The sequence below is a fragment of the Palaemon carinicauda genome, chromosome 44 (assembly GCF_036898095.1).
Source record: "Palaemon carinicauda isolate YSFRI2023 chromosome 44, ASM3689809v2, whole genome shotgun sequence".
Classification (NCBI taxonomy): domain Eukaryota; kingdom Metazoa; phylum Arthropoda; class Malacostraca; order Decapoda; family Palaemonidae; genus Palaemon; species Palaemon carinicauda.
The window spans coordinates 32,564,429-32,583,586 of NC_090768.1; the positions used below are offsets into that span (position 1 = coordinate 32,564,429).

General features: G+C 42.2%; 2 protein-coding genes across 2 annotated transcripts in view; one reads left to right on the forward strand and one right to left on the reverse strand.

The window, feature by feature from the left end:
* Positions 1–19,158, forward strand: part of LOC137634545 (uncharacterized) — a 469,969-nt gene that overhangs the window by 40,239 nt on the left and 410,572 nt on the right. The gene's annotated exons all lie outside the window — the stretch shown is intronic.
* Wdr82 (WD repeat domain 82) overlaps positions 1–19,158 on the reverse strand; it is a 38,121-nt gene that overhangs the window by 8,891 nt on the left and 10,072 nt on the right. Inside the window, exons 2-5 of the mRNA XM_068366910.1 lie at positions 13,405–13,502; positions 7,104–7,170; positions 6,002–6,205; positions 918–1,086 (exon numbers count right to left, since the gene is read on the reverse strand). Coding sequence (XP_068223011.1) covers positions 918–1,086; positions 6,002–6,205; positions 7,104–7,170; positions 13,405–13,502 — 538 coding nt within the window. The remainder of the gene's footprint in view (positions 1–917; positions 1,087–6,001; positions 6,206–7,103; positions 7,171–13,404; positions 13,503–19,158) is intronic.

The following is a 19,158-nucleotide window of genomic DNA, read 5'->3' on the forward strand; positions in this document are numbered from 1 at the left end:
CCCCTTCCCGCTCATAATACACTACAGCTTAGAGACAATTAGGAATTCAATCTTTATTAATGTCTTCCCTTCTCAACTACCCATCTTAATCCTAAGCCAAAAAAATTATGTGAAACTAATGATTGAATGAACAATGGTAGCTCTCCTCCTAATCCCAGTTTATGAAGTATACCATATCTTCATGCAGTACTATATGCCTTTCCATGGTAAGAAGGAAAAAAAAAAAAAAACTGTTACATGGTGATGTTTGGAAGCAAAGGCTTCACAAATATTAAGACTCAAGTGGTATCAACACATCAGTTGTTGAGTGCATTTTTCTACATCCACACTGAATAGGTGATAAAATATCCTTCTTTTCCAGGTACCACATCAGTCTTGCATTAACCATCTTCTCTATGATCTTACATAAGCAAGACGTCAATGCAATTGGTCGATAGTTTTCAGCTAAAAACTTTATCCTTATTGGGTTTTAATAAGTCTAAAATAATGGATAGTTCTCAAACACTTAGATAATTATGATCATGCCATATTCTGTTAATAATGCTCAAAATAAGTAACTTAGTATTAACAGGTACATGTTTAATCATTGCATATGGAATTCCATCGGGTACAGGGGTTGTATCATTACAAGTAGCAAGGAGTAAAAGATTGAAAAAAAAAAAAAAACTTCATTTAGAATGCAAATATAAAACACTTAGGAGGGCTATTCAAATCAAGAAAAGCTCCCATTTTCCATTTTTCTTGTCAAGAAGCTTAAACTTAAAGCATATAGCAGATGAACATTGGGGAAGGTTCACTGAAATAAAGGATAAAAACACTATGTACAAGAGTAAATTTTTTCCCAACAAACAAATAGAAATATTGGAAATATGAAAAACTAATTTGACATAAAAAGTGTCTGATGTTATACTCCTTACCGTAAATGTTTTCAAAGGAGTTCCAGAAAAAGCATCAACCAATCTGATAATTGAGCCATTTGTAGATGTAAGAATGGTTTTCCCATCAGGGCTGAATTTGATGCCTGTCCAATCACACTCCTTCTCCATGCAAAGTTGGAACGTACTGAAAGGGCCTTTGTCGAAAGATCTGCGGTGTTTTTGAACAAATTAGATAAGTTATTTACAATTAATCAAGTTATAATCAGCCAAAATTAGATAATGACAAAAGTAAAATATAAATCAAAGCAAAGGGGTACCTAGATTTTTAAATCAATTCCTAAGAGATTTATATATGTACACTGAATACAAATGAGTAAACAAACTAAATATATATATACAATTGAGTACAAATTATATTGATATACAAAAATCCTGTATTCTTTATTTACTGTAATGCTGGACATTACTCTTTTCGATTGAGTAATGAAATCCAACAGCCTCTACATTAGAAAAATTGAGCAAAGCTAATAAAGTATGAGAAATTTCAAGTGAAACACTCTTATACACATAACTTATTAGAAGTAATCAAAACGGTAATAATAATATCACAGTAAAATATATTTCCAGCCTGTGAACAAAAATTTTTCATAATTCATATATACGATAAAAACATATCAATAAAAAATGGTCTTATCATATATATATATATATATATATATATATATATATATATATATATATATATATATATATATATATATATATATATATATATATATATATACAGTAGGGTCCCGAATTAAGCGTGTTCGAATTACACGATTCCCCTTTTCCGCGATCGCCATTTTTCAAAAATAAATTTTCTGTATCTGCGAGGCTGTTCAAAGTTCGCGAGTCAAGCACTACAAAATGTATCAAATCTATTGTCTTTTTAAGTATATTGGTAGCCCTAAATACGGTGATTTATAATAAATGTTACAAAACAATATCAACATTACATTTCATTAACATAATTTCATAATGAATAGCCTATTTAAGGATAAAATTCCACATCAACAATGAAATCAACTGTTAACTGTGCGAGTCCAGCTGACAAAATGTAAACAGAAATGTGGTTACGTTCTCGGCAATCTTTATCTTTCTCCAACCTTACGATAATTGTAATGGTAGTGTTAATGATGGTATATTAAAGCATTATTTTTGTTTAGTACAGTATATTTAAAAGCCTTATTTTTCCCTCTGGGCGTTCAAGGTTTTTACGAGTAGACTGGGTTCGTTTATCGGCAGTGAATAGCCTAAACTTCGGTAACGAGTCGTCAATATTTTGTCATATTTTAAACAGTATACATTTGATTTGCAAACATTGGTTTTGTAGAGTAGACGGTAAAATAAAATCTAGAGAGAGAGAGAGAGAGAGAGAGAGAGAGAGAGAGAGAGAGAGAGAGAGAGAGAGATTTGATGGCAGAAATCCCTCTCTCTCTCTCTCTCTCTCTCTCTCTCTCTCTCTCTCTCTCTCTCTCTCTCTCTCTCTCTCTAGATTTTATTTTACCGTCTACTCTACAAAACCAATGTTTGCAAATCAAATGTATACTGTTTAAAATATGACAAAATATTGACGACTCGTTACCGAAGTTTAGGCTATTCACTGCCGATAAACGATAACAAACCCTTTAATGCAAACTAACTGTATCCTTTGATATTCCTCTATATTTATCACGAATTCCTTCTATACCTCCTCAGACACTCTTATTTCAAATATCTAAATTATTCTTATCACAACTAACACCATCTAGTCATTTTCATTCCATTATATCTATTATTCCTCTGGATCTTATTCCCTTTCCTTATTCTGTTTATTCGATGGGATTCGTTTTTCCCTTTACCGTCTTTCAGAATCTATTTTTAGCCACTGGCAACCAAATCCCCCCTTCCCCCGTCTCCTACCGTCTCCCCTGCGAGTCCACCCAGCCTATCTCATCACTCCCCCCCCCTTCATCCTCCCCTGTTCTAGGTCTGTAACCTTCTGCGTCATAATATCTCTCTCTCTCTCTCTCTCTCTCTCTCTCTCTCTCTCTCTCTCTCTCTCTCTCTCTCTCTCTCTCGTTATACAATACTTACAAATAGATGAAGAAACCAAAATCGGTTTTCTTGAAGTGTCAATTAAATACAAAACGAAAAAATTATACCGTGTATACATCCATTTCAATCATAGCTTAAAATACGGTAACCGATTTCGTCCGCAAACCACTATTTTTTAGGAAACACCATTCTATTCCAGAAAATTTTTACTCTTTAAATGTCAATTGCGCTATAATAAAACATGTACTTATGTTGTTAAATTTCGGGTGTGTTTTAAAAATCGAGTATTGCTAAATTATTTTTGTTTTACTTTTGGCTGTGATCACATCAGCTGATGTCTAGCTTCCGCGCGAATACAATAACAAAGAATAGTTTACACCATTTCTTAACTTATTCAAACCATCTATACAGTTAATATTACATAAACACCAATGTGTTATAACCTATCATATTTATTGTTTAGTACTTTAAAACCATCCCTCTCTCTCTCTCTCTCTCTCTCTCTCTCTCTCTCTCTCTCTCTCTCTCTCTCTCTCTCTCTCTCTCTCTCTCTCTCATCGAACGTTATAGCGGTAACCTAATTGTTCGGTGACTTTAAAAATAGGCCTAGTACTTTCTTCTTTTACCTTTTTTGCATATGGATCCATAATTGAGGTGGGTACAAGTTGACTTGTAACTGAAGTTAGGAAAAGTATTTTGGATATGGAAAGGACAATTATCTTTCGTAACAGTTTACAATTATCGTAAGTTATCACTCTGTCATTAGCGGCAGTTTGCTATTGTGGATTAAACGCATAAGGAAAAAAAAATTTCCAGCTTTGCTACGAATTTAGGAATTTATATGGATACGGTAAGTAAAATATTTGTAATAACATAATGTTTACTAAATGTTTGTAATATCATTAGTTATGACTTAGATCATGTGTGTTTAATGCATTCGTTTGTTTATTATGATCGAAGATGGAGCGTAAACAAATGGAAGGTTTCCGTTTCAGGCGGCATCATAAAGAAAAACATTTCATAAATGGCATTCATTTCATTTATTTGAAAGTTCTAATAAAAAATAATTAGATCATTAGTAATAACAAATTCAACATATAATCTATACTTGGTAAAATTGCTGTCAATTCAAAAACACAGATGTATAAATGCGTCTGTTTCTTCGTTGTGATCAGAGATAAACGTAAACAAAACATTGGTTGTCGTTTTCTATTGTGCTTTTAAGCGTGTTTAGGAAACGCATGATATAAAATCGCCTTTATTTTGATAATTCTGGATTTTCAATCATACAACAAGCTAGTCTTTAGAGTGATGGTTTTGCTATTCACCAGTTGTATTATACAATAGATATGACAAACATTAAAATTTGTCTGTATTTTGGGTTGTGTTATAACGGGAAATATATGGTGTTTACACCTATCCTGGTTGTAATTTTAACCATTTTTCAAGTTATTAGAACTTTAAAGTATATTAAATGTTTTATTTATTTACAAGAACAATTTGATATTATAAAGAAATACAGTATAGTACAAAGAAAGTATTGGAAATGGGTAGTAAACACATTTGAATAGGCAAATTGCTGGTTGCCATGGCCGCAATGGAATTATTTCTGTTAGTTGTGTGTTTCGAAATTCGCGATTTTCCATTTACACGAGGTCATTAATCGACCAAATTCTCGCATAATTCGGGACCCTACTGTATGTATGTATATATATATATATATATATATATATATATATATATAGTATATATATAATGTACATACATAATCCTCAAGACTTGTGTTGAATGTCATACTTTAAACGAAATGTATTCTTATACTGTGAGGGAGCTGGGAGTGTTACACAGTTACTAAGTAGTCACCTCAGCATCCAAAGAAAGTGGCCTGATATGCAACCTTCAGCTCCAAGCTCTTCCTTGAGATGGCAGAAGTCCACACTGACCAAAGTTGCCACTGCAAGTACGTAGCCTAACAAAGCCAGAAAAAAAATATCTGGTCACTTCCTTCTTATTTCTGCTGGGGCTAATGAAAGGGCTGTGACACACACATGCAAAATGTCAAGGACTCTTGAAGTTAGCACCACAAGGGCATTACAAAACATCAAGCACCTATATGTTAACTTTAAATCAAAGGGATAAGATCAGGACGGGCTCGAACTGATGTTTAAGACAGACTGGTACTGCAAGAAACACATAATGCTCCATTTGACTGACCTCGAAGGTACCAGATAGTGGGTGAGTACCATCACTCGCTCCTGAAGAGGGAGATAAATGGTGACAGTTCCAAGGAACATTTAGCAAAAGGCCTTCCTGGCAACAATCTTCTTTATCTCCCTTTTCTTTTCAAAGAAGTATCCAACTGTTCTTACTTACTGCTACAGAGGAGTCATGGTCTTGGCAACTGTGAATAACTAGGCTCTATTGGAGGACGAGGCTGAAAGCTTCCTCCACAGTACCACACTAAAATGTACAATACATGGGTCACCACATAGGAACACACAAATACAACACCAACACTTGAGCCATACCGAGTAACTCCCTCTCGGGGAAAGGATAATACCATGACACAAGCAGAGTTACACTCCAAAAAGAGTTAATCACCTTCTAATAAGGAAAGAATGAACTTATCTCAGGGGGAAGAACTAAATACAAACTGACCCTCACAAAAGGTACACAACATATGAGGGTTCAAAAACTACCAGTACCACATGTCTTACGTTATGGTGCACTTCTGCTGTCCCAAGCAAGAGTGCTTACAAAAAACCCTTCAACAAACTTGAGAAAAAAAAAAAGTACACCTGTACTAGCTATGACCAAAGTCAGAGGGTAGTCTATGACAAATGGGTGGGTGGGGCTTTCCCCTTGCACCACTTGTTAACCAACTACCTTGTTAGCAATTCAATGGTGATTCCACCTTGTGTTGAAGTTATCTGCAATTTCAAATGACAAAAGGTTTGTATAAGAGTAGGAACGAATAAATCTTACAACACTTAATAATTCCCTCTACAATTTTACCAATAATTAACAAGAAACAAGCTGCCTACCTCAGATCATAAAGCTTGATCATTTCTGAATTGATACCTGCAGCAAAAATAAGACCATCTGGGTCAAAAGCTGCTACTGGCCGCCCTCCCACATGCATCATTCCCTGACAGTTCGGAGAACGCAGATCCCAGAGTCTCAATGACTTGTCCAAAGAGCCGGAGATGAAAGTGTCGTCAATTGGGCTCATGCTCAAAGTGATCACTCTTTGATTAGGAAGATATATAAAAAGAATTTATATGCTGATGTGGAAAATATTCTTTAAAGCACTCAAATATTAAATTCAGTTCTGTAAAATAAAATAGCTTCAAATGGTTATTCTTAAGATAAAATATCATTATAAGCAATCATATAGCTTCAACTGGTTATCCTCAAGATAAAATAAGCCATGACAAATAAAATATTAAAATGAACTGTACGGACAAGTTAGAAACAGTATAAATGATAACTACATAGAAGAGTAAGTCTCATTCCATAAAATGTCAAAAGACCCTAGAATAATTTATTACAGCAAAAGATTTAAGAATTTAAAATTAGGTCAAAGTTTCTTGATCTAAGCATCTTAACTATAAGTAATGACTAACAATGTCACCTTTAATTTCAATATGCTCCTAAATCATAGATTTATTAAGGTTTATTTCATGATATAAGTTTCAAAAATTACTAGTCAAACACTGGAATATACAACTGCAAAATCACATTTATCAGAACAATAACTTTTTATTGGTATACTGTAATTCCTTTGAAAGACATTGCCCATCTACAAGTTACCTGTATGAGTATTATTTTAAATGAAGGCGGCATTATGTTCTTAATTTTTTAGCTAAACTGGTAATACTGTACTAATATTAGTGTAGCATGTTCTGCTCGAGGCTCCTCAATCAAGGACTCAGTGGTCTTAGATATAATGTACAGTAAATAAAAGAGAAATTTACTTTTCACTAAGGTTGAAGTTTTGGTATGATGTAGAACAAAATGAAGGAATGAAATCGGACAAGTTCTCAATTCTAATTAAGTAGTAGACAAAATGAGCAGATCAGAGAACTGGATTCTCAAAAAGGATATTAAAAAGTTAGCATACACAAACCATTATAAAGGACTTACTTTTTGGTGTGTCCAGGGAAGTATCTTATATATTTGTTATCATGAAGAGAAAGGTAACGAATTGTGTCTGGAAAAAAAAAAAACATCAAAACAATAGTAAAAACAGAGATAAAAGATTTGAGCACATAATGGTTACTAAGTTATATAACAGGAACTGGCTAACTATAAAATTGTGCAAAAAATGACAAATTCGGAGATAATAAATTCAGAGATAATTTGTATTTTTCCTAATACAAACCTTTAGCTGTTTATTGAGGGTATTACTTTCAACGAAGCTGAAAGGATGAGCCATTCAAATTTAGCAAGGGTTAACTACCCATCCCGCTAATTAACAGGAGGAGGGGGGGGGGTAAGTAGCTACCCCTTCACTCAAACACCTGAGACTGTGCTTCACTTTGCTTGAAGGTAGAACTTTAAGGGGGACAGGGTCGGCGGGTATATTTATATAAAAAGATAAAGCTTTGTATCGTTAGGAAATATACAAATTACTTCCAATTTTGTCATTTGTTCTGTAACTGGAATACAAACCTACACTATTTATAAGGGTAACTCACCCATTAGGAAGGGAGATGTCCCTGCCAATCTGGATTTTTGGCTTTACGCGGGGTCTCCTTTCTATGAGTAGGTTAGTACCAAAAATAAGGAGACCCTAACACCTCGCTAAACCATGCTACGCAGTGTGACTGTCAAGGTAAAAGTTATTCCGAGTCTTTGTAGATAACCGAGTTGACCAAGAATTTCCCAATACCATCTGCTGCTAGGGTATGGGGACGTAACAGTATTGACACAATACTAGGCACACGAGGGAGCATGGTTTACCTGCAGTGGTTAAGGCCAGCTTGTGCAAAGAACCCAGAATGCTGCCTTCCCCAAGAGAGGGAAGGATGAAGAAAAGGAGAAAGTCATTCCTTTTCATTCATGCAGACTATAACCTGGTAACAGTGCCCTCAACCTTCTCCTACTTGTCCAATAAGGAGCTTGAGGTATTAAACACGCTGTTGTACAGCCACCACAGGACAGATAGAGATTGTATCGAGTCTCCTGTGGGTCACTTCTTGCAGGTAATGGGCTGTGAAAGTCGTCTGGCGCTTCTGCATCCTTACTTGTAGAACCTGCATCACAGAATAATTTCTATTGACAGACACGGATGTAGGTATGCCCGATATCATGAGCTCGGGGTCACCGTGTTCGAAGAGGATCTGGATTCAGAGCGTAATCGATGACTCTGCGAATCCATGCAGAGATGGTGTTTTTTGGTGATCCTCCTCTTCAGTCTCCCGGTGCTGACGACAGCGAAGCACCCGGGGATGGGCTGCTGTTGTTTTCTTGAGGTAGAGGCTCAAACTCCTCACTGGGTACAGTAACATGATCTGGATCATTATTTACTGAGCAGCAACTCGTTATCCGGAAGGAGTAGAATCTAGGATCCGACATCACTGGATTCTGAGTCTTGTCAACAAACTCAGGGAAGAAGCTGAAAGTTAACTCTCCCCCCTCCCCTTGAATGGGCAATGTCGTATGAAAGACCATGAAGTTCACCGACACGTAAGGCAGAGGTCAAGGCCAGTAGAAATACCGTCTTCAAAGTCCGGTGGCAATCTGTTGCCTGGCGTAGTGGTTTGTAAGTAGGCCTTTTTAGAGACCAGAGAACTCGAACCATATTCCGAGGGGGAGGTCTCACTTCCGACTGAGGACAGGTAAGTTCGTAAGACCGTATGAGTAAGGAAAGTTTTAGCGATGAGATGTCCATTCCTTTCAGTGTGACGGCAAGGCTCAAGGCTGAGCAATAGCCTTTCACTGCTAAAACTGAAAGGGTCTGGAACTGAGTGAGGAGATGCTGGATAGCTTCCAGACGGAGGCTTTGTGGTGGATGTTGAAATGCGGTTGTCTGATCAGATCGGGTCGCGGAGGAAGTGCTTTTGTGGGCTCCATCAGGAGCTGCAGAAGGTTCGGAAACCATTCCGCATGATCAGCGGAGCTATGAGTCACTGATAGGTGACCAATGTTCTGGCCTTGTTGAGATCCCTTCTCATCAAACAGAATGGGGGAAGGCGTAAACGTCGATGTTGTCCCGCCATTGTTGGGATGCATCTTGCCAGAGAGCCTTAGGGTCCGAAACTGGGGAGCTGTACAACAGGAGCCTGAAGTTCAGGGCCACTGCAAACACATCCACCAACGAAGAACCCCACAAAGTTAGGACTTTCTTGGCTACTAGATGACCCAAGGACCATTCAGTACCCACTATCTGAGATGCTCTGCTCAGATTGTCGGCGAGCACATTCCTTTTGCGTGGAATGAAGCGGGCTGATAAGGGCATAGAGTGGACTTCGGCCCATCTCAATATTCCTATTGTTAGATGGGATAGGGGCTGCGAACAAGTACCTCCTTGTTTGTTGATGTGAGCCACTACTGTGGTGTTGTCACTCATCACCACCACTGAGTGGCCTGCCAGGAACTGATGGAACTGTTGAAGGGCTAGAAACACAGCATTCATCTTTTAAGGGATTTAAGTGAAGGTACTTTTCGGACTCTGACCAGAGGCCTGAGGTCATGTTGTGCAGCATCTAGGCAGGGGGGGGGGAGAAGATCTACACCCTTCCGCAGGTTCTCGCCTGCCACCCACCACTCGAGTTCCATCCATTCCCCTGGTCCCATGGGGATCAGAATGTTCGGGGAATCGAAGACCTCATTCCAATTGGACTTCAGTTGACACTAGAGAGATCGAATCCTGAGGCGGCCGTTCAGAACTAGACGGGCCAGGGATGACAGGTGTCCAAGGAGACATTACCACTTCTGGACTGGGAGCTCGTCTCGTCTGAGAAAGGGTCTTGCGACCTTTCTCAGCCTCGTTATCCTGTCGTCTGATGGGAAGGTTTTGTGGAGATTGGTGTCTAAAATCATTCCTAGGTATACCAGTCTCTGAGTGGGAAGCAAGGAGGACTTCTCGAGGTTTACCACGATCCCCAGATCTTGGTACAGCTTCAGAAGCCTGTCTCAGTGCTGAAGAAGGGTTGCCACCGAGTCTGCTAGGATCAGCCAGTCGTCCAAATAATGGAGGAGACAGATGCCGATCCTGTGAGCCCAGGATGAAACTTTGGTGAAAACTTGGGGTGCTGTGGAAAGACCGAAGCACAGCACCCTGAACTGGTATTTCCTGTTGTCTAGGCTGAATCTCAGATACTTCCTTGAAGACGAATGGATTGCGATCTGGAAGTATGTACCGTTTAGGTCCTGTGTGCACATGAAGTCCTATGGTCTTATTGCTTGTCTGACCATGTCTGCCATCTCCATACTGAACGTAGTCTGTTTGACAAACTTGTTCAGAGCAGAGAGGTTGATGACGGGTCTCCAGCCTCCAGATGCCTTTTTCACAAGATAGAGTCGACTGAAGAAGCCTGGGGAGTCGTTGAGGACTTCCTGCAGAGTGCCATTCTCCAACATAGTCTGGATTTCGTAAAGGAGTCTATTGTCACTGAATCCTTGAACAAGGGAGGGAGAGATGAAATGACGTGATACCCTGAACGAATCATGGAGACTGTCCAGTGATTGGCCCAGAGTTGCTTCCACCTGTCTTAGCAGCTTTGTAAGCAATCATCCTCCTGGCGGATGAGCAGGGAGATCGCCCGTCCTAGTGATTGTGGCCAAGGCCGCTCCCTCTAGGGTGTTTCCCTCCTCGAAAGGACTCATTGCCTTTGTCTTTGGTTGGAAAGGGCTTCTTTGACACCTATTTCTTCACTACCGCTTTGCTTATTGAGGCTTTAAGCTGGTTGGGCTGCGGAGCTGGTGGTCTGCAGGGCCAAGATGTTAGGGCCCTATGGAGGAGACAGTCCTGGTGGGACTTTCTCCTCCTTTCTGCAGCCTCCTTGACGTCCTTAGGCTCGAACAAAGAGGAACCATCCAGAGAGGAGTTCCTGAGCCTTGCAATCTTGGCATTAGGGACTCAGTGATGGAACTTCTCAGATACCGAGTTCCAGCGGTGGGCCAGGAACTCAATAGTCCGGGTACCTGAAAGGAGGAACGTCTCCATCGCCTTCCTGGTACTTTCTTTGGAAAAATCCTCTATCCGTACCAAGATTTCCAAGAATCCTAACCCGAGATCCAGCCACAAAGTAGACCGAATGGCATACTTCGCGACCTTTTTCTTAGTTAAGGATCTCTGCCGCCAGGAACGTGACCTGACGGCCAGAGAGACTCTCTAGAGAGACCCCCTTAATCGGTTCCTCCAAGGAATGATGAAGAGGAAGAGCTGGTCGAGGCTCATCCAAGATCTCATAATACCTCCTCTGCTCGACACGAGGAGGTGGAAGGAGCTTTGCAGATGAGCCTGATTGAAATGAGGAGAACTCGGAGAACTGAGAAGTGATCTTACGTTGGGCACTCTTCAGCACCTGAGAACAAGGCAGAGCTGCACTAGACTTAATGGGCTTTTGAATGCCAAAGACACGGTCTAAGACCGTGTCTTTGCACTCCTGAGGAGCTAACTCTGGGTCAGACACCCCATTGAGGTTCCTCATTAGAGTCAGAACATGCCAAAAGGCATGTTCAGACTCCCTCTGTTGTCCTTCTGAAGAGGGGCCGTCATCCACCATCAGGAACTCGTCTCGGAGTGGGTCATCAAGACCAGGATGACTGACTGTCCTGACCCATTCTGCAGGTCTGGGGGCCCTCGAAGAGGACTTAGGCAACATCTTGGAGTCCTTAGACTCCTTACAAGGAGGAAGGTAGGTTTCCAACATTGAAGGCCTGGATGGTTTGGCTTTCCCGGAAAACTCTGAGGCAGTGACACTATTGTCACAGGGAAGGTCCTCCTCCAATGATGGTAGGAGGGAATCTGGAACTGACTCCTCCTTACGAGACACTTTCGACAGCGGTGACGAAGAGCCAAGAGAACGGGGGGACAAAGAACCAGAGAGGTTCGACCTTGTCCTTGACGGCGTAACTGGAGTCGGCTTTATCCTTGATGAAGTTGAAACCTCAGGAACTCCTCTTTTCCTCTTCAGGGGGGAGACAGCTGAGGTCTCTTGCCATGCGTCTACTAGAACCGAAGGTCGCGGAAGGTTCTCAAGAGCTTCCAAGGAATGAGCTGAAAGGGCAGGTCCAAAATTCTGCATCACTGCCCTCATGGCGGCTCCGAACCATGGCTGTCTGCTGACGCTAACATTGTCTGACAAACCCTCAAAAAGGAAGGAAGCTGAAGGTTCCCTTTGAGGAGTCTTGTCCGGCACTGAAGATCTACTCTTAGGACCTTGATTGTATAACTTTTACCCAGATTACGGTATTCGGACACTTGGCAGTCTGCGTGCTACTTCTGGCCACAGTCCGCAAACCACTACAGCGATGAATTTCGTTTTATGAGTTATCTAACCTTGTATTGAAGCTATGTTAATAATGTAGCATTACCTCTGAAAAGTAGTATGAACTAAAATACCATGATTGAAATCACGTGAAAAGAATGTAGTACAATATAGTGGGTTATCTAGTGTGTTAGTCAACCGCACACAGGTAATGGTCAGTGAGTTAGTTGGTTATGAGTTTACACACCTTAAGGCAGTAAGCATTCAAGGATTCTTGATCTTCGCGCCTATCCGTATTACCAAAACCCCAGGAATAAGAATGGCCAAGTGTACTGCTAGAGAAGCTAGCCAAAGGAGCACATGAGGGAGTTGCAGGAAGACAAGTCTCTGATCAGGAGAAGCAATAGAGCTACTCTAGCATCAACTTCATAAACTTCATCCACTGCACTGGAGGCTATGCACTACATTCACTACTGAGGGAAGATTGTGAATAATCATGCCCTATAAAAAGAACATGATGACTGACGGTAGGTTTGCTCACTAATCATACATTTTGTTTCCCACCCTTTCTTGGGTATTTCTGCAAATCCCATTATGCCTCCATTACAGTATGAAGACAAAGCTAGCAAGCCAACATTCAAACCTAAAATGTATACAAAACAAGGATCCATATTTTTTTATTCAGGTTGGAACAATACATCCATACTGGTTGAGGCCAAAGACAAAGGTGGAGAGTCTTTGACAAGCCAGTGGGTAGTGCTGCTCGCTCACATGCACTACCTGTCGTTAATTACCTCATCAAATAATCAATAACTGATGCATCTCCACTGATCACATATCCCTATTCTAAATGACAAAAGTTTTGTATTCGCCTATGAAAAATCAATTTATTTAGATCTACTATTATCACGTGACACCCATAAACTCATTAAGTAACAAACACAAAATAATTTCATTCTTTATATGTGAAACATACTGCAACAGAGAAACACAGTTCATAGACTTACCATCTATTTTAGTAGAGCTATAGATAGCAGAGTTTTTGGCATGAGTAAAATGAATTAAATCTACCCCATACTTTTTGCTGTTCAGCGTACGTTTTGATCTGAAATATAAAGAGAAATTTTACAACATGCTGTACAGTATTGACAAAATATCTAAACAATTTAGTACCTTATGCAAAAGCAAGGAATGGTAAACACTTCAAAACTAATAATAAAAATCTCATTACATTTTATCTAATTTAAGAAAAAATATATCAATACAGTACTATAGTAGTATATAGCTACATTTACAAAGGAGATACCCCTCTTTTCCAGTAGAGTACATTGAAGCCCCTTACAGTACTTATAACAAGATTAGGTTTCAGACCATCAGATGTGTCTGTCCAAATAAATTAAAACGTTTGCAAACACTCATTGGTCCTTTGTTTGATAGTACATATAGACAACATATTAGCACCAACTAAGTGTTCTAGAACTTGATTTTGATCATCATAGTACAATTACCATAATACTGCACAGTATACTGAAATGTTATACAGTACTTTTGGTTCAAAAAGTGTATGAAGTTTTCCTAGGTACAAACATCAGATAAATTTTCAATCAATTTTTATTTTTCCTTCTTATACAAAGCTTCGACCTTTAACAGGAGTAAGACTTCAGTAAAGTGGTAAACAGTTGTTAAGCTTTTCAACGAGGTACACATAGTTACCTGCCAGGTGGCAGGTAGGCCCCACCCACACGATACAAATCGATTAAAACATTTGTGATTTGTTTTTACACGTAATACAAACCTGAGACCTTTAACAGGTGACTCATCGTAGGAGAGTGGGAGTCCGTATAATCCTACTGACAGTTTAATGGACCTGGAAAATGTCTTTATACTTTGGTCCTGTATGGGAGAAAACTACCTGAGCATGAAGATATCAGAACAAATTTGGAAGTAATTTGTATTTTTCATAACGATATAAACCTGTAGCTATTTATAGGGATTACAGAATACTTTCGGCGATGTTGGAAGACTAGCCATAAGACTTAAAAGCGCTGGAGGGCGCTGGCGTAATGCTGGCGTAATGCTGGTGAGCGCTGGGGTGCTGGAGAGCGTTGGCGCGCAGCTAAACGCTTAGGAGGTGCAGCACGAGCAAGCAGATGATGAATAGGTGACAGAAACGGTGAAGGCAAGTCAGCAGGTCGGCGTGAAGATTTAACAGGAACCGGGATGTGCCCTTTGGAAGGGCGAACATCCACCAATGGGGATTGTGAATGATCCATAAAAGAGTCCAGGACCAGATTCCAAGGACTAGCTGCAGCGTTGTCAGGAGAAGGTCCAGGAACAGGCAGAGGTTGAGGGCCGGAAGAAGATTGAAGAGGAGGATCCTTTGCGGGAAACGGCTGCAAGGATGAGGCTGAAGAACCGAAGAGCCGCCTTTTCACCAATGGTGAAGGTCCACCTCTGTAGCGAATCAGAGGGCGAGCTCTACGTCGAAGATGCCCTTTATGGGGGCGGGGGATCAGCAAGCTGACCTTTAGAAGCAGCAGTCCTCTACAGAGGAGTCTCTATGAGTGAACTCCCCCTCAGGAGGAGAAACACTCACAGGAGAGACCGAAGAAAGACTAAGTTCTCCCCTCGAAGGATGAGCTGGAATGGGGGGAACAGAGTCGGCAGCAACAGTTGGAGAGTCTGAAAGTGCAGGGGCGTCGGCAGCAGCCACAGAAGACGCCTCAGACACTACCACATTGACAAACAACAGAGGATCTACCTCCGAAGTCGATGACGGCTACCCACTAGCACCATGGTTAATGAAGCGCAGCAAGGAGTCCTTGAAGGGTGGACCCAAAAGCCCCAAGGACAACCACACCTGTACAAAAGGAGACAGAGACAAGGCCTCACTCGAGGAGAGAGGTGGGGCCGCTTCACTAGAGTAAGCAACACCATCTCTCTAGAACCAGGGTTAGCCGTAAATTAAAGGGTCTATGCTACTACTCGACGGTTTCCCGGAAGAGACCGAATGAGCAGGAGCTTCGAAGAAGGTCGGGAAGCGGAAGAAGAGGTCTTGGGTTTTCCCATTTTGAAGAAACCTTCAAAGGAGAAATATCCTGCTTCGACTTCTTCAGCCATCACCAAACCTTTCCCACTGAGAGGCAGACCACTCCTGACACTCACAACACCTGTTACCATTATCACACCGTTGACATCTGCAGGCAGGACAAAGGGTGTGGCAACCGGTGTCTACAGCTGACATGAAGGTTCCGCAGGGTCGACCTTCGAGTCCAGGGGCAAGTAAGCATGGTCGCAGAAGTCAACACACACACACTAATAAAAGAAAAAGCACAAACAAAAGCATTAATGGCAGTCCAAACAGGCGAAGGATGAAGAACGGCAACGACCATACACCATCAGAGCCAAAAGCAAAGTGAGCTAATCACCGGTGTGAGAGTGTGCGCGGGAGCGGTAGCAAGCTAACCCCCACTACCCCTTCTAACTAGCGGAATGGGTAGTTAACCCTCGCTAAAATTTTTATGGCTCGTCCTTTCAGCTTCCCTAAAAGTAATAACCCCTAATAAATAGTGTAGGTTTGTATTCCAGTTAAGGAACAAAATACAAATTATCTTTAAAATTTGTTATTTGTTCCGGCACAAATACAAACACTTCCCTATTCATAGGGGTGACTTACTCTTAGGAGGGAGGAAGTCACACTAACTGGCCTTGGCTATGACCCGGGGTTCTCTCAATTTCGATCTAGATCGAATTAGTAAGAACCCTATCCTCGCTAAAAACAAATGTCGCTACAAAGTAACGCACAGATAGCAGCCTGCAGAAGCTTGGGTGAGACAGACTGGTGGTTTGTCTTTACATAGGAACTATAGTATAAGCCTAGAGTTCTAAGACTTACCCAATACCCTACCTCAAGAGGTATTGGGGACGTAAAGTATTATGCACAAGGGAAATGAGTCTTACCTGCGGAGAAGTGAAGTCAGCTATGCAGTGGTCATGCGGTGCTGTTTTCCCCAAGGGGGGAGAAGGTGAAAGGACGAAAGGAGCCAGACATTCTTTCTCATTCACCCCATACTAACCCGGGTAACTTCAGCCCTCAACCCTCTGCTACCTGTCTATCAAGGAGCTTGAGGCATTTAGACCACTTGTGTGGCCACAACAGGACCAATGGAAAAGATTTCCATGTTCCTATGGGTTACGTCTTGCAGGTAGTGGGCGGTGAAGGTTGTCTGATGCTTCCACACACCCGCTTGCAGTACCTGTGCCACAGTTTTCCTTGAACGCCAGGGACATTGCAATACTGTACCCCTGATGTCATGAGCTCTGGGTCGACTGGACGGACGAGGGTCTGGATTGAGAGCATTTTCAATCACTTTCAGGATCATAGAGGAAATCGTATTTCTCGTGACCCTCCTCTTGACCTTCCTGTGTTAACGAAAAGCACTTGCAAACGGGGGCGAGTTGCTGCTGTTCTTCTTAAGTAACACCCCAGGCTCTTTACTGGACACAATAACAGTTGGTCTGGATCTTCGGTTACAGAACGAAAACTCTCTATCTAGAATTGGCCGAACCTAGAGTCCAGCACCACCGAATTTTGAGTCTTAGCAATGAACTCAGGGGCGTAGCTGAGGATTACTTCTCCCTATCTCCTGTAATGGGAGATGAAAGCAGATACACTGTGTAGTTCACTGACTTTCCTGCCCGAAGCCAATACGAGCAGGAACACAATCTTCCACGAGAGGTGGTGATCGGAAGCCTGGCATAATGGTTCGTAAGGGGGGCCCTTCAGACACCGAAGGACCCGAACAACGTTCCAAGGAGGAGGTCTAACCTCTGACTGGGGACAAGTAAGCTCGTAACTACGTATGAGCACAGGAAGTTCCAACGAGGAGGAAATATCAACTCCTTTCAGTCTAGAGGTGAGACTCAGCGCTGATTGGTAGCCTTTGACTCCCGAGACCGAGAGAAGCATTTCTTCCCAATGGTATTTAAGGAACTCCGCTATAGCTGGAACAGTGGCATCGAGGGGACAGATACCCCCTTCCACGACATCAACCACAGAAAACTGACCACTTTGCCTAGTAGACTGCCTCTGTGGATTTCCTGAGGTGTCCAGCCATTCTTTCTGCAACTGGTTGCAAAAAGCCTCTGTGTGAGGAGGTGCTGGACAGTCTCCAGGTGTGAGGCCAAAGCGAAGCTAGGGTCTTGTGGAAGAGGTTGGCATGTGGTTGTTTGAGCAGATCGTGCCGTGGAGTTCCCTCGGGATCTCTGTGAGGAGTAGCAGAAGGTCTGGGAACTATTTTGCACGATGCCATAGCGGAGCTATAAGTCATATGCAAGTTGTTGCTTGCTCATAACTGGTTGAGGACTTTTCTCATCAGACAGAACGGGGGAAACGCGTATGCGTCCAGGCTTATCCACTGTTGTTGAAAAGCATCTTGCCAAGGAGCTTGGGGATCCGGGACTGAGGAGCAGTTTAACAGAGACTAAAATTCAGGGCAGTTGCAAACAGATCCACAGTCGGGGAACCCCACAAACTCAGAACTTTGTTGGCTATCAGATGATTCCAAGACCACTCGGTGGCAACTATCTGGGTCGCTCTGCTCAGCTTGTATGCTAGCACATTCAGCTTGCCTGGAATGAAGCGAGCTGATAGGGTCACCGAGTAGTCTTCTGCCCATCTGAGCATCTCTACTGCAAGATGACACAGCTGTTGCAAAAAGGTACCGCCTTGTTTGTCCAGATAAGCAACTACCGTGGTGTTATCGCTCATCAACACCACGGAGTGCCCCGCCAGGACCTGGTGGAACTGTTTGAGGGCCCGGAACATTGGACGGAAATGTAATGGTGCAGCATGTGGACGGCCCCCCTTCTTTTGATGCATTCGAAGAGTATCAACACCGGGGGAGAGACGAGAAGATCGACCCTTTTGCAGAGGTTTGGATCCGCCAGCCACCATCTGAGATCCGACCGTTCCTCTAGACTTATGCGGACTAGATGATCCTTGGAATCGCTGGACTGATTCCACTGGGGTTTCAGATACCACTGGAGAGATCTCATCCTGAGGCGACTGCTGGGAACCAGTCGGGTAAAAGAAGACAAGTGACCGAGAAGGCAAAACCAACTCTGCGATGGGAGCTCTTCCCGTCTGAGGAAGACATGTGCTATCTTCCTCAGCCTCTGAATTCTTTTGTCTGATGGGAAAGATTTGAGCCTTGTAATTTCTATGCGCATGCCTAGGTATACCAGTTCTTGAGAGGAAGAGTTACCCCGGGAAGGGTGACCTGCTGCAGACAAAAAAGACGATGGTATTTAGTCTGAGGATGATGCAACCACCGGGGCGAGGCGATGGGGGTTTCGCTAGGATGGCAGACCGTGAGAAAACTCTAGCACGAGACGCTGGAATGTCAAGCGCTGACACTAAATGCGTCGCGTGACTGTTCTGTCGCGTATCCCCAAAGGAATCCACGCAACGAGGACCTGAGTAACCTCAACACTAACTCCTGTAGGATGGATAACAGGACGAGAGCTGCGAGAACCCAGAAGTTCAGCGTAGTGCCAGTCACGTAAGCCCGAAATCTTCGCGCGACGAGAGTCCGAAGACTCTCTGTCATGAGCGAAGCTCTACATGATGGGGGTCACAAGAAACGACAGGTTCAGCATGATTGCGTGAACCCCAGGGATTCACGTGATGAGAAGAGAACTCCCTGCTACGAGAACCCGAGGGTTCAGCATAGTGTCCGGAACAAGAGCCCGCAGGCTCA